Source organism: Sarcophilus harrisii, chromosome 2, assembly GCF_902635505.1.
Source record: "Sarcophilus harrisii chromosome 2, mSarHar1.11, whole genome shotgun sequence".
In the NCBI taxonomy this organism is placed as follows: domain Eukaryota; kingdom Metazoa; phylum Chordata; class Mammalia; order Dasyuromorphia; family Dasyuridae; genus Sarcophilus; species Sarcophilus harrisii.
The window spans coordinates 75115579-75131117 of record NC_045427.1 but is presented as its reverse complement, the minus strand read 5'-3'; the positions used below and the strand labels follow the sequence as shown (position 1 = coordinate 75131117).

Below are 15539 nucleotides of genomic sequence, written 5' to 3'. Positions count from 1 at the left end.
GGAATCTGGTAGCCTCAAGATAACATATCACTTATATTAATAGGCACCCAAAAAAGTTATCATAAAGCAATGGGTTGATCTCAGAGGTGCTTCTTAGGGGAAAAAGAAGATAGCCACTCTTCCACAAAAGCCTTCGAGGCCATAACAACTTGGGAAACATTCATTAAATGTTGATTATATCTAAGGCTTCATGCTTGGAACCAGAGGGCTGGCACAAGGTTTATTAAATTGTTGAATGATCTAAGTGTACAGTGGCCCAGGAGAGCACATTATTTCCCTTTCCTGGAATTCATACTTGGTCCAAAATAAAGGAATGAGGTTGTAAGCCCATCCATACTTTACTTAAACAGGAGACATTAAAAAATAATAATAATACTCATTTGGAGTTAGAGGATCTGATTTTGAATCACAATTCTGATAGTAACTGTATATTCCTTAATTTCTCTGGGGCTCAGTTTCATCTTCTCTAAATAAAAAGGTTAGTCTAGATCAGGAATTCTAAACCTGGGGTGTGAGAACTTTTTAAAAAATGTATTTTGAATATTTAAATTTTATAATCAAGAATTATAATTAATATAACAACATTAGAATTATATTTATTATAATATAATTACATAATATATAATAATAAAAATGAGAAAATTAGTAAAATAATAACAAATAAATAAATAAAATTTTAATTAAGATAATTAAAACTGATATATTGAATACTAAAATATTTGAATATATGACATATGGATATATTCAGTATATTTTATATTTCAATATATATGAATAGCTCTTTCAACATGATTGCTTCTGGTTTTTTGGTAATCCTATATATTTTATTCTATGAATATGAGGCATTATTCTGAAGAAAAGGGTCCATGGGCTTTTTACCAATTCCCAAAGGAATCCATCACACACGTATACAATGTACTTTTTGGCCCTGACAGTTGAGCCTTTGCTTCTTTGATCTGCTTTCCTCTGTTGGAAAGAGCTTGGAAAGGACATGACAAGGAACCTGTCCCGACAGCAGGCTAAGCAAGACTATTCAGGAGGTAGCCAGGGGAAGACACGGTCAGCAGAAACCTGACATTTTGCCATCCATTGTCACCTGTCTTCCTGCTGGATGGCCCAAGAACATGCCCCTGGCGGAGCGTACTTGGGGACTGGCCAGCTGGTCTGATTGGGTTCTTTTTCCTCCTCAGGTGTTAGAAGAATCTAAATGTCTCGTTCGGAGCTTCCTGAAATCAGTCCTTGAGGACGTGAATGAGAAAGAATGCCAGATGCTAAGGCAGCTATGGAGTTCTTCCAAAGGCTTGGATTCATTATTCAGCTACCTGCAAGAAAAAATTTATGAAGTCTGAAAGGCTCTGCTCTGGTTTTTGCACCCCCACTCTGTGCCCAGAGTAATGATCCTGACTTGTGGCTCTTCCCTGTGTTCGAAACATTGGAGCCCAGTGTTCTGGAAAGGAGCTTGTGAATGTCTCTCCATACCTAGGCCCGTGTCAGTTTTCCTCGTGATCATTCTGGGATGTTACTGGGTTTTTTCTGCGTTGGTTTGATTTTGTGTGTCACTGTGGGGCTCGGCGGTCTCAGCCGGCCCACCTTGCTCAAGGGTTCCCCCAAGGGGCTGCCTCTTCCCGGAGGGAGCTCTCAGCAGGCAGCGACCTTGGTTCTGGATGGCGTGGCCACGATCCAGTGAGGCAGCCCCGTTTCTTCCAGTTTTCTCTGTCTTTTTGACTCAGGCTGTGTCAATGAGGGGACCGCTCTTTGGAGAGCACCAGCTTTTGACCAGCTGTTACTATGCTCGAATGCCAATCCAAGGACTAGATCCAGCATGATTGATTCCAGTCTGTCATCCTCAGGCAAGACCAGCCCAGTCAATCACATAGACCCTGCCTCAGTTTCCTTCCTGTTGCCACAAGGATCTGTGTGACCTCTAGGGCTTAGTCTGAAAATCTTAACAGAAGTCATTTACAAACCCAGATATTATAAATTTAGAAACGTTTTGTTAAATATATATTTTTCAACACTGTAAGTGGTGATTCTAATAATTTATGTGTATTATATGTAAAATTAGTTGGGTTGTGTTTTTTTTGTTTTTTTGTTTTTTGGCAAAAACTACCAGGAAAAATGTTTTTTTTCCCTTTAATTAAACTTATTTAACTTATTTATTTGTGTTTATATTCAACTGTCTGTTATTCACAAAGATGTTATTTTCATACTGCCCTGGACCAAATTCAAGGCTTGTGCTAGGCAGCGCATCTTAGTAATAAGCCACAATGAGAGAAAATTCTAATAGAAAAGCAACATAGAATTTTTCCAGATAACAAATGAATCCTTCTGAACTGCTCCTCAATAGGAAACTGTTTCAAGCTGTTATCTGTTTGCTTTTTTACTGTAGACTCATCAAAAAGAATGATGGTGGGAAATGTTTCTCTTTGCTGATTGTCTTTTTGGGGAGAATTGTGCTTTCCAGCCAATATCTTGTCTAAGCATCCTCAGTTCACAGTAACCTGACTGAGCACCAGGTGGAGGCAGCACCATTTTGTGAAATATCTCTTCTCCGGCCTAGAACACATTAGCGTGGGATGAATGAGTGTTTGTTCCATATGTCTCTTGAACGTCTTGGGAAAGCAAAGGAGTAGAGATATAGAGCTGAAAGGGACCTTTGTGGTTATTGAATCTAACTCTCTCATTTTACAGATAAATAAACTGAGTCCTAGAGAGGTTAAGTGATTTACTGAGGCAACTAATAAGTATCTGAGGCAGAATTCAGTCCCTAGTCTTCCTAACAGCTCTTGCTGAATCTCCTACAACATACTGTCCATTGGGCCTTTGAGAACCATAGGGAAAGTCTCAGCTTTGATGGGTTATATGGGTAGAAGAGTCCCTGAAGGTATTAATAAATACAATAAAATAAAAAATAAAAGTTGGTCCTCTAGAAACTTTTTTTCCAGAGTCCTAGAGTTAAAGAAGGGAGCAATAAATACTTATCCTACTATTAAATCTGTTTGAGTTCTAAGATGCCAGCTTTGGATTGACCTTTAAAAAAATCTAGAATTAGCCACCAGAAGAGATTTTTCCTCATTTGTAAGGGGAAAATCAAGAAGAGCTCACAAAGGTGAAAAATCCATATAGAAATTAGTGCAAAAAGTAGGCAGACACTCACTCTAAGAAAGCGAATGAGGGCCCTCTTCCCTATTTCTCCACTTGTCTGACTTGCTTTCTTCTAACTTCTCAGACCTATTCACATTCCTCCCTCCTCCATCAGCATACAGTTTTTTATAGCCTGCAGGAAAAAAAGACCAATCAAAACTGGGCATGTCCAAGAAGGGCTGTTTGCAAAGAGCCCCAGCTACAATTATTGCTATAATTCTTTCCATAGTGTGATTTTCTAGAAGATTGCTCAGCTTGATTCGAAAAGAGAGGACTTCTCATAAAACCTAGCCTCCGGCTTCTTGACCAAACATTGGTGACCCATGTGCCTGCTAAGACCTGGGCTTCCCCTGAGCTCAAGGGAAGGCCCTCATACCCATTTTCTTAGTCATGATCTTAGTCATTATTGGGCCATGCTTCCTTAGAAGCAGTACCATCAGATATCCAAAGCCAGAAAACCGATGGCAGAACAGGAAAAACATGATTGAGGGATTCATAGGAGCTCCATATAGTCTAGAGAATAGAAAGGATATAGCAAAGAAAATTTTGCCTTCCTCCTGCCCGTCACAACATAAGGAAATATTGACCCATTGAGTCCTTGTTGCAGACTCAGCTTTGCAAAAAGTGCTTCTTTTGGAAGGACCAACAAATGAATTTTATCCATCTTGGCTCAAGTACCTTCTTATTGTGGAACAGATGGCCCAAGAACTAATACCTCTTCTTTGTGAACACCCAGAACATCCATTGGGTTCTCTGTGACATTTTCCTAGAGAGAAGAAAATCTACTGTTTACAAAAACAGGGTGGAAAGGGGTTCATTTTATCAAATAGAAATAAGTATTCCAAAACTGATAGTACTAAAAGAAACATATGGGTTCTATGCTTAAAAGATTATCATTTTGTCAGTAGCCTTTGAGGTCATAGAGTCCATCCAGCCCCTCAGTATGGGAATCCCTAAGTATTCATTCAACACAATCTGAAATAACATCTGTAATATCTTATATTTGTTCAAGGTGAGAATGACTTCATTCATTCTCTGGGTATTTTAGAAGAGTCATGTTGATAAACCAATTTAAAAAATAGGTGCTGTCTGTGACTATAATTTACATAAAATAATTTCAGGAAAAAACACCATCAATGCAGTTAATTTGATGAAAGTTAATCAAATCAGTTAGGTGTCAGGTACTATTAAGCGACAAACCGAATTTTTTATTTTTTAAATTATATTTTAGTGTTTAGTGTCATATAACCACAACCTGTAGAACTACTGGAGAAATTAACTGAGATTGAGAACTCTGAGTGTTCTGGGGCTGTATTAACAATAATTTTCTTACAAGTATACAAAGATATTCTTACCTTACAGGTTAGCATATATATACCTATTCCATGCCTCCCTGTTTTATTGTCTCTTTCCTCCTGTTCCTCCCTAGGGTCTGTGTTATTATCCAATAAGATCCATGCCTCTGGATACAGGAGGATATGTGCCAGTCAGGAGCAATGGCCAGCTCCCTGAAGTTTCTCATTGGATAATTTTAGAATGGGGCTATAGGTCTCTGCTTTGGACATGAAGTGACTGAGTCTTTTGTGCTACAGTGGCAAGAGTGCCTGAGTTCAAATTTTGCCAGCTCTAAAACTTCCTAGGTTTCAGTCTCTTCACCTGTAAAAAGATATGGTTAGATGAAGTGGCCTTCTGAAGTTCCTTAAGCTCTATATCTATACTCTGTATAAACCTTCAGAAATTCTTGGTCAAAGAACTTCTCATGTAGGAAACTGTCCCTTTGAGAATAGGACCTTTTAAAAAGTTCTGCAGTTATTACCATTTGAGACCCTCTTTGTCCAGTGGTCTCTGTCCCTCAGCTTCCTCAATCCTCTGACCCCCCCAAAAAATCATGGTCTTCTCTGCCATGGCTTCTCAGCCAGGCCTAAACACCATGACCAATGAATAGTTGCCCACAAAAGAGTGAATCTTCAGTCATCTTTGAAGGATGCTCTGTTGAAGCTAGAAACCATTTCTGGCTAAACATAAAACTCCTGATACAAAGGAGTTTCAAAGAGGCAGGTTGACCACTAAGAAATGACTGCAGTTTCCACCCCAAGGCGAGCCAGTCTGTCCTCCCAGCAAGGGAAGGATACCTTTACATAGATTCTAGCAAAGTCACACACTCTGTGTATAACACTAAAACAATATAAGGTGCTAGGACACTGATTTAAAGTACATGCTTGTTCTTGCTGATTGATCTAAGACACTAATATGAAGCTGTGTTTTATCCATAGAAGATCTAGAGTGGAAAAAAGAAATAGCATATCTGATCTCATAATCTTGCTACCATAGTCCTAAACATTTAGATTTTAAAAAAAAAACCCTATCCTTTTACAAAGGAAAAATAGAATTCCATTTTTCATAATTGATTTTTTAGTAAAAACATGCACACACAAAGACACAGACACACATACACAAGTTCTTCCAGTTTTTAAAAACAAAAGCATCTGATTGATGTTCATGCAATTTTACAACCTTGTTTCTGTGAAAGTTTTTTTTTTTTTTTAAAGAAAATAAATGGCAACTTTTTTCCAATCTTTCTCTGGATTGCCCATAGGAGACCCAGAGTTTACTCTCACCTGAATTCCTGTATCCATTTGGTGTTCAGGGTGACATTCTTGTTGTACCTATCAGTCTGAATATCATCACAAAGATTTACAGTATTTGAGATTACAAATGGAATTTTCTTTTTCAGTATTTTATTTTATTCTCTGTATTTTGTTTTATAGAACCTTCCAAATTCTCCACTTTGCCTTTGTCAATATTTAAGGGAAACAGTTGGGGGAGGGTTGGGGAGGGGAGGGTCATCTTGCATGTATATTTTTGTTGTAGATAAGTGTTGCTTGGTCTCTTTGACAGATCTTGGGTTAAATGCTTTCAGACTTGAATACAGTATATATTTTGAAATTCTAAAATTTTCTATTTCTGTGTTAGAGCTGGATATATGCGTTTTAGGCAATCTTTTACACAATTAGTAACTGTTCTTTCAACCAATAGCATACTGGTTTGGTGCCAATAGTTCTGCATTAGAATCTAATGCTCTTAAATGTTAGAGGACACGTTTCTCTCTCTCTCTTTTTTCTTTCTCTTGAAATAATTAAGCTTGAAGTAGAATTTGAAAAAGTATCAATTCTTGAAGAGGTCTTACCATTGGGTTCCATGTTTCAACCTTTGTAACTACATATGTAGTGCTAAAAAAAAAACTTCCCTGAAGAAATGCGATTGATGGTGGCTGAAAACCGAGCCTTAAGTTTGTTGCAAAAATGTGAATACGGGTTGTTTAAACCAATTAACACGGGTTGTGACAAAACAGTGTGACGGAGGGTCTGATGTTGTGGGTCGGGTTCACAGTCCATCCTGTGCTGGTTGACCAGGTGGATGAGAATTACCTGTGGCCATTCTATCTGGCCTGCAAAAGAACCGAGTCAAGGGGTCGCCGTCTGGTTGTTTTAACCAATGCAGCCGACGTGAATACTATCAGGCTGGGTTTTGTTTGAGTAAACTGTACCTGCATCCTGCTCCTGGCCATCATCGACTCGGGGCGGCTGTCTGCGAAGTCCAGTCTAGCCAAGACCAGCGTTCCTTAGAAAACATTAACGATGTTTATGTAAGAGACTTACTGTGTAGACAATCTTAATTATCTTTCAGCTAAGCAATCAGCATCCTGGCTGTGTTCTCTGTGTCAATCCAATTAACTATGTATGTTAAGCCATATTAAGCCTGGGTCTGTAGGGCATGGGCGAATTAGACACAATACTTACCGTAAGGCTGTGCCAGTCATCCAGGGTCATCTTAGTGGCAAACTTTGGTGTGAGATTTGTAAGCCTGGGCTCACTCTGTAATTTACCCCCCACGGGATGGCCAAGAAAACTGGATGGAACCAATAGTTTGGTTCTATCTGGTTAGCCCAAGATTTAATAGATTGAGTCTATGGGATAGTTAACTCCAGATAAATTAATATCCAGCGAACGTTCAAAATGTGGATAAATGATTTCATCTTTTGTGGTGACCTCATCCTTTTGACTAACAAGAACAGATGTTGTAGTAGGCTATTTCACTGACGTTTTTGCCCTAGCTGATTCTGGCTAAAATGTATACACAGACATGACCAAATCCAGTGAGATGAAAATGCTTGCATGGGCACCCTCAAGATGGCCCTAGGAAGAGAGGAGGGGCTAGAATTTATGGCGCTGTGTCTGATTCGCTCTCTATCTATTTAGACCCAGTCTTATTGTCATCCACCAACTTATCTCCATGTTCACAGGATTGTGAAAAATTTGCCTTTCTTAGAAACCAAGGACCAAAGAATTACATTTCTCCCCCTCAAACCATTAGTTACATAGAGATCACGGCTGTGAGTATCCGAGACAGACAGATGAGACCACAGCTCAATGACATCTGCTCAGTCCCACCGATATTCCAATTTGTACAGAAGTGGCCCCACACTCACTTTGGCTGGGATAGGACGAAGCTGTCCCTGCGATGGAAACCAGCCTCCCCCAGTAAGCAGAGTTCTGGTGATCCCCAGGCTAATTCAATCGGCCATTTCTGAACTGCAAAAGCAGTCTCCGATGTAGATTTGTTGCTCCATCTCTGCTGTCTGAGTCAGCCCAAGGATGACCAGATTTCCCCCTCACTTTGTCTTATGTAGACCCACTTAGAACAACCACAGGACATTTGGAGGGAGCACGGTCTTCATTCCCATCCCGTGGCAAACAACAGGTCCGTTCCCACGTCCTGAAAACAGTACAGAAACCCCCACCCACCGACCCATTGAGCAGCATGGGCAGTGAAGCTACACCAAGCTGTCTAGTAGGAAGGTTTGCTGCCAGCGCTCTGGGATGGAGCAGGCCACCATTATTCACCCAACCCTTTGGGGGGTTTGTGGCTCCCTGTGTATCTCATGTACACACACCAAAATCAAATGAACAACTTTGCAAATTGAGGCGTTTAACTTATTTTGCCAGATGATCATAGGAGAGACTTCAACTAGTTTCTGATATTTGTCATTATGAATATTCAATATCCCACAATCCCAGGTGCAGAGCCCTTTCTCTTCCTGCTGTAAATATTTCCCGAGAATGGGCGCAGTCCTGAGGGACTTGTATCTTCTGCTATAACAAATATTGATTGTCTAGATCAAATTCTCTTTGTGAATGGTCCTGTAACTAGTGTATGGACACATTTCTGGGTGCCTTAGAAGTTGTATTTTTCATGTGTGTTAATATGCAGTATTTATACATTGTGAGAAGCTGCTTTGAATAAAAAGGTCAAAACTTCCTTGCTGTTGGTCTCTGTGGGGTGTCATCAGATTGTTAACAACAGAAAAGGAGAGTTCCTTCCTTCCTCTCCTCTTGGGCTCGGGTTCCAGTCTGTGATACTGGAATGGGGCAGGCAGGTCTAGAAAAGGTGATTCCTTCTAACTTTAAAAAAGGCTGTGCTCAAACTCAGCAGCAGCTGTTGTGGTCTCCCGGCTCTCTGTAATTTGAGATGTCTGCTCTTATTCCCTCTCCCACCTCCTCTCGCCTGGGATTAGAGGGTGCTTGGGGCTGGGGATTCTGGGCTCTGCCCTGGCCCCCTGAGGGCATGTGGGGACCTCCTACTGTCTTTAGAGTTATCCCAATCACCTGTTACCCATGAAACTCAGTTACCTTGGTTGCCTGGGTGGGTCCCCAACTAGGGATGAGAGGCAAACTTCTTTCTCCATTCCCATGCTAAGGGTTGAAATATAGATACTAGACCAAGGAATATACACACATACACATATACAAATATATATATATATATATATTATATTATATATATGCTCTTCCCGAGAATAATCTTCAACTCCAATATAAATACTAAATCAAGGAATATATGCATACAAGTATATATATATATATATATATATATATATATATATATATATATATATACTTTTCCTGAGAATAATCACATATATATGTATATATATATATATACATATACATATATACTCTTCCTGAGAATAATCTTCAATTCCAGTGTCTTCCTATGTAACTGTCCCCCAGTCTGTTGCCAATTCACCTTTGCAACATATTGTGAATATATGTAAATGTATATACAATTATACATACCCTCTTTCTAAAAATAATCTTCAACTCTGGTGTCTCTCATATCTAACTGCCCCCCCCCAATCTGTTGCCAATTTACCTTTACAACATTTCTTGAATAAACCCCCCTTCTATCCTGTGATATAAACCTGCTCATTCGTCTGCCTGATAGAAGCCCATTGTACTTGTCCGTCCTCCATTCAGCCACCAAAAAATGTAAAGTTCTGACCATGTCACACAATCCCCTTCCACTGCCCCTACTCCATAAATCCCAGTGGTCCTATGTCACCTCCAGAATCAAATCCCAACCCTCATGCAAAAGTACACTTCAACGCCCTTACATTAGCCTCCTTACAGTTCCTCAGACAAACCTTCCCTCTCTCTACTCCAGGCATGTTCACCCAACTATCTGTTGCCCCCCTCCTTGTTCCCTACTTAGAATACTTATTCCTCTATTCCACCTTCTAGCTTCCCTGAATCCCCTCAAATACCAACCCAAAATCCCACCTTCTACAGAAAAGCCTTTCCTGATTCACATTAATTCCAGGGCCTTTCCTCTGTTGATTATTTTTAATTTATTCTGCACATATCGATTTGCATGTTGTCTTCCCCATTATTGGGAACTCTTCTAGCACTAGGACTATCCTTCTCATTTTTCTGTGGCCCTAGTGCTTGTAATAGGTTCTTGGCATGTAATAGGTGCTTAATAAATGCTTATTGACTGGATGATTTCTTCCTAGAAGTTCTCCCTTCTACCCGGACGCCATCCTGATTCCTTTACTTAAGGCACAGCCTGTCCTTAGGAAACTCCAATGTGCTCAGCTCATACTCATTCATTCCAAGATACTGGGGTACAAAATAAGGGGATGCAGAGCAAAATAAAAGACCATCGTTTCCTTTGGGAAACTTTTTCCGAAATCAAGCAGTTGTTCAAATAGCATATTGTAGTGGAAAGGCTTAAAAGCGAGCACGCCATTTACTCCCAGTAATATCACTTTCCACGTCAGGAATACAACAATCTATACGGGTTTTTCTGGTGCTATGTACCTACCCTTCCACTGGACCGCAGCTACCCACAATTCTTGTCCAATTGATCATCCCTTTCCTCTCAGAGTTTTTCACAAATTTTCTTTTCTTTCCAAAAATAAAGAGTGGGGGGAGAATGACCAGACCTCTACTTTAGGAAAATCCCTTTGGTTGCTGGTGGTTTGGGATGGGAAGATTTGAAAAAGGCGGGAGCAACTTTGAGACCATTGTCACAATCCAGGTAAGAAGTAATGAAAGTGATGAAGGATGAACTCGATGATTGTTTTGTGGACCGAGCTAAAAAGGACTAATGGGATGCAAGAGATGTAAAAATAGCAATGAGAAACAAATGGTATGATGCAGAACGAGGAGTTAGGGAGTTAAATCTGATATTGGGAAATGAGTAGCTGCAAGGATGGAGGGGAACTCTAAAAATGTAAGAGATTTTAGAAGAAAGGTTAGTCTTAGGAAAAAGTCAATGAATTATACCTATTTCCTCTTTTGCCCATTGTTTAAAAAGAAAGAAAAACCCTTATAACAAATATACCTAATCAAGAAAAATAAAATCCCACATTAGCCCAATATACATACATGTGTATATTTGTGTGTGTATATATATACACACATACATGAATACAAATCAATCTAATCTATATTTACATATATACACTATGAATGTATGTCAACATATAAAAATAGGTGTGTATCTATACATACGTATATAGATATCTATCTTTTTATAGATAGCTACATCTATATGTATGTATATGCATTAGTCATTGTGTTGATTAGAATCCTTAAGTCTTTCAAAGTTGTTTGCCTTTATGGTGATGTTATTAATATATAACTTTGTTCTAATTCTCCTTACATCACTCTTCATCAGATCATACAAGTCCAAAAAAAAAGTCAAAGAGTTATCCTTGAGAAATGTTGAATATGAAATGAAATACTGAGTTTGAAATGTCCGATAGACACCTGGAGATCTGGAGACTCTCCAGGGTAAAGAACAATCCACCTTCTCATCCGATGAAAAGTTGGAATAGGTTGTTTGTGGAGACAAGGATGATTATAACGAATAGGAAAATAATTAGATATTTTAAAAAAGCGATGTATGTTAGGGTCTGCATGCATGTATCAACAGACTTTGGTGGTGAACTGAGAGGGAAGCCAGTTCAGAATCAAATGGCAGCCTTGAACCGTAAGGACAGAACAGAGTCTCAGTTCCAACTTCTAGTCCAGTCTGTTGTTTTCTGCAGAGAAATAATCAGGACATGAATCTCAGAGCAAAGGGTACCTGCAGTTCTGTCGCTCTGAAAGGACAGACTGAGCTCAGACAATGAAAGCAGTAATCAGACTTTGCCCTGGATGAAATCACTTTAAGATCAATGGAATCTTGCAGTCCTAGCCTAGGCTCAAGTCAGATTGGGTGAAATGATCAAACATCATACACACAAGTGTATACATGTATGGATATGTGGCATATATATGTATTTGTGTGACATAAAACATGTGTCTATGAAAATATATATATTTCCATACATATATGTATGTGTGTATAGCCAAAGTGGACTTTTGTTTTGCTTGAACATACATGCTTGTAACATAGATTTTTTTGTATTATTTTCATTTTCTGGATGGAGGAGGAAGTGAGAAGATGGATTTTTGCTGATTGAAAAAATAAAATTAATTTTAAAATGTACTACTACAAAAAAGCACGAAAGTCAGGATTACTGCAAAATATTGGAGAGATTGCAATGTGATGTTTCAGAAGATAAAAAAAAATTTAAAACCAAGAATAACTTACCCAGCAAAACTGAGTCTAAAGCTCTGGAGGGGGTGAGGGGGAAATAGACCTTTAATGAAATATAGAACTTCCAAACATTCCTATTGAAATGATCAGAGATAAATAAACACTGAGGTTCAAACACAGGAATTAATTAGAAACATTAAAAACATAAACACAACTGCTTGTATTCTAATATGGGAAAACAACACTTATATTTTAATAATTTTTAAAGAAAATGGAAAAGGAAGGGAAGAGAAAAACATTGGGTAGAAAGGTAGGAAAGGAAAATTAGGAAAAATTTTTGTTGTATCAAGTAGATGTTTATACAAATAAGGAGGAAGGGATGGGGGAGAAGATGACATTTCAGTTTCATCCTAACTGGTTAAAAGAGAAAGGAATATAAATACAAATACAGTAGATACAGAAATATATTTTATTTAACAGGGAAATAGAAGGAAGGAGAGAAGAGAGAATTAGAGGGTAGATTAAAGGAGGAATTAGTCCTAAACAAAACAGAGGTACAAACATATTTATATCTTTTTGAGGTGGTGAAGGGATGGGAATCTGAGGCAGTATCCAACAACTGGGGAATGACTGAACAAGTTATGGCACACAGAAGTGGTGGAATACTATTGTGCTGTGAAAATGATGGAGATTTTTTCAGAGAAACATAGAAAGATTTCCAAGAACTAATACAGAATGAAGCAAGCAGAACCCAGGAGATCAAGTTATATAATATAGGAAAGACAAACAACTTTCAAAAAATTAGGAACTCTGATTCCAAAAGAGTAATGATGAAACATGTTACCCGCACATAGCGAAGTGAAAGGCTCAGGTTGCATTATGAGACATATAGGTGTAAGTATGTATGTGTGTATAGTATGAGTGTATATATGCACATGTATATTTGTGTGTATATTTTCCTACATGGATATAAATTATCCTTTTGGACATTGTCAACACAGAGATTTTTTTTGCTTGATTTTACATATTTGTAACAGGATTTTTTTTCATCTTCAATTGGTGGGAGGAAGAAGGGGTGTAGTGGGAAGGAGAGAAAGAAGATTTTTTACTAAGTGGTAGTAAAATTTAATTTAAAATATTTTAAAAATAAAAGACCTTTAGATGATTCTATAATTATGAGATCACTGATCACTTTCCCACATAATTAAGTATAGATGGAATAAATATGTATGAAATAGATCTCTTTTTTTTTTTATTTCAAGTAATCACCTCCAATCCTTATGAGTGACATCTGCCTCTCAGAACATCTCACCATTTGACTTATAATCTTCTTATCCATTATACTATTTGATATCATCCTTGTTTATTTCAACATAAACAAAAGGCACTATGATGTAGTAGGAAAGAACACTTCATTTATGGCCAAAGGATGCAAGTTGAATTCTGGGTCCAGTCCTTACAAGCTGTCTTAACTTGGATGAATTGAGTCTGTTTTCCCAATCGTAAAAGGAGGGTGTTGGATGAGCTAGATAGAACTGTACTCCTAAGTGGCCCAAAATTCCACTATTTCAATCATGGTTATCCTTCTGACATGTTTACTTTCAATTTTTGAATTCCTCAACCCCTATAACCTTATTCTTACTCTGCTTCTACTATACTGCCCCAAACTTACACCTTAGAACTCACTTCAAATAAAATTGCTCAGTGGCAAAAATTCAAAAGCCTGAAATTCTCTTCTCTTATTGTTGCATTCTCTTTTCTATTGACTCAGTTCAATCAGCATTTATTTATTGACTATTATGTAGGAGACACTGTGGTTAGAGCTTGGGGAAATAAAGATTTCATATTGTTAAAGAAGTGAAAAAAGGTATAAATTTCCTTTCTTCTCAGGGAGCTTCTGTCCTATTAGAAGAAAGAGAAAAAATACAGAATTAAATCTAATACAAGTTTTGTGATAAGTCACAAAAGAAGTCTAGAGTGACACAAGACTCTGAGAGGGAAATGTTGCTTCTAGTTGACTGATTAGTGGGAGAGGGAATAAGGAAAAACTTAATCCTTAGAAGAGAAGGATTTCAGCAGGTACTGCTAAAGTGGGAATGTATTTCCCATAAGTGGAATGAATCATATAAATGCATTGAAATGGCAAAATACAGAAATTTGGGGAAATAGCAGTCCATTGGAGGCAGAATTGATAGAGCTTAGCAATTGATTGAATATAGAATGATGGGGAAGACTACAAAGTTTCATATCTTCTACACTGACCTTTTTGCCTATAATTTCTTTGTTCTCTAGTTTACATATCAAACCCAATCCAGAATACCTCTCCTAATGCACCATTCTGACTATATCATACTCCTACTCAGATAATTATAGTAGATTCCTATAGTCAATAAAATATAAACTCCTTAGTCTGACATTTATGATCTTCCACAATTTGTCATTAACCCCCTTTTTTAATTGTTAAGGAAAATCTTCAGGCAGCTCAGATAAAATAGAATACTGAGCCTGAAGTCAAGAAGACCTGACTTCAAATTGTCCTCAGACATTATTAAATGTGTGACTCAAGACAAATCACTTAAATTATACCTGCTTCAATTTCTCCCCTGTAAAAATGAAAATAATAATAGCACCTACTTCCCAGGGTTTTCATGAAGATCAAAACTAATACATATCAAGTGATATATAAATGACAGCTATTATTATTACTATTATTATTATTTGTAAAATATTTTGTAAGCCTTAAAGTGATATATAAATACTAGTTATTATTTTCATTATTATTATTTGTAAAGTGTCTTATTAACCTTAAATTGCTATAGAAATGCTAGTTATTATTATAATTATTGTTGTTTTTATTCAACATTAAAATTGTCCAAAAGTAGAAAGGGTCTCCTTAGGAAGGAAACTATGTGCCAGATACTGTGCTAAGCACTGGGAATAATACAGATATGAGCAAAAAAGTAGACAATTCCTACCCTCAATGAGCTTACATTTTAATAGGGCTAAACTAGTACAGGAACTAGCAAACAGTGAATGTGAAGGGAAGAAGATAATTGGTTTTGAAATCTAAAAATTCTGGAACTGGACTGGGACAAGAATGAAGGCAGGACATCAGAGTCCCTTCCATAAAATGGAGATCTCAGGAGAAATTCACTAATGCGGAGACCTTTATTAAAGAATTTTCTCCCAGACACCTACTAGCACTGACCCTGAATAAATCACAAGTAAGTAAAAAGTCACTAAGTAAAAAAGGTGATAATAAGAACATCCCCCTCCCAGAGTTGTGAGGATCACACAGGGCCTGGCACATAGTAGGTGCTATATAAATGTGAAGCTATTACTATATACCTAAGGACATATATGTATATATTTATTTATTTTATATATACAGTGTAAGTGGAGGGGAATGTCAGAGGGAAGGCACAAACAATGGAGGGAAATGAGAAAAAACTTCCTGTAGTAGGTGGGATTTGAGCAAAGTCTTGAAGGAAGCATGAGAAGCCAGA

At 37.8% G+C, this 15539-nt stretch overlaps 1 protein-coding gene across 1 annotated transcript in view; it reads left to right on the top strand.

Moving 5' to 3' along the window:
- Positions 1-5554, top strand: part of CDYL2 (chromodomain Y like 2) — a 241129-nt gene extending 235575 nt beyond the window's left edge. Inside the window, exon 7 of the mRNA XM_031950348.1 lies at positions 1191-5554. Within this exon, the coding sequence (XP_031806208.1) occupies positions 1191-1349 (159 nt within the window). The 3' untranslated portion in view covers positions 1350-5554. The remainder of the gene's footprint in view (positions 1-1190) is intronic.
- The last annotated feature ends 9985 nt before the right edge of the window (positions 5555-15539 follow it).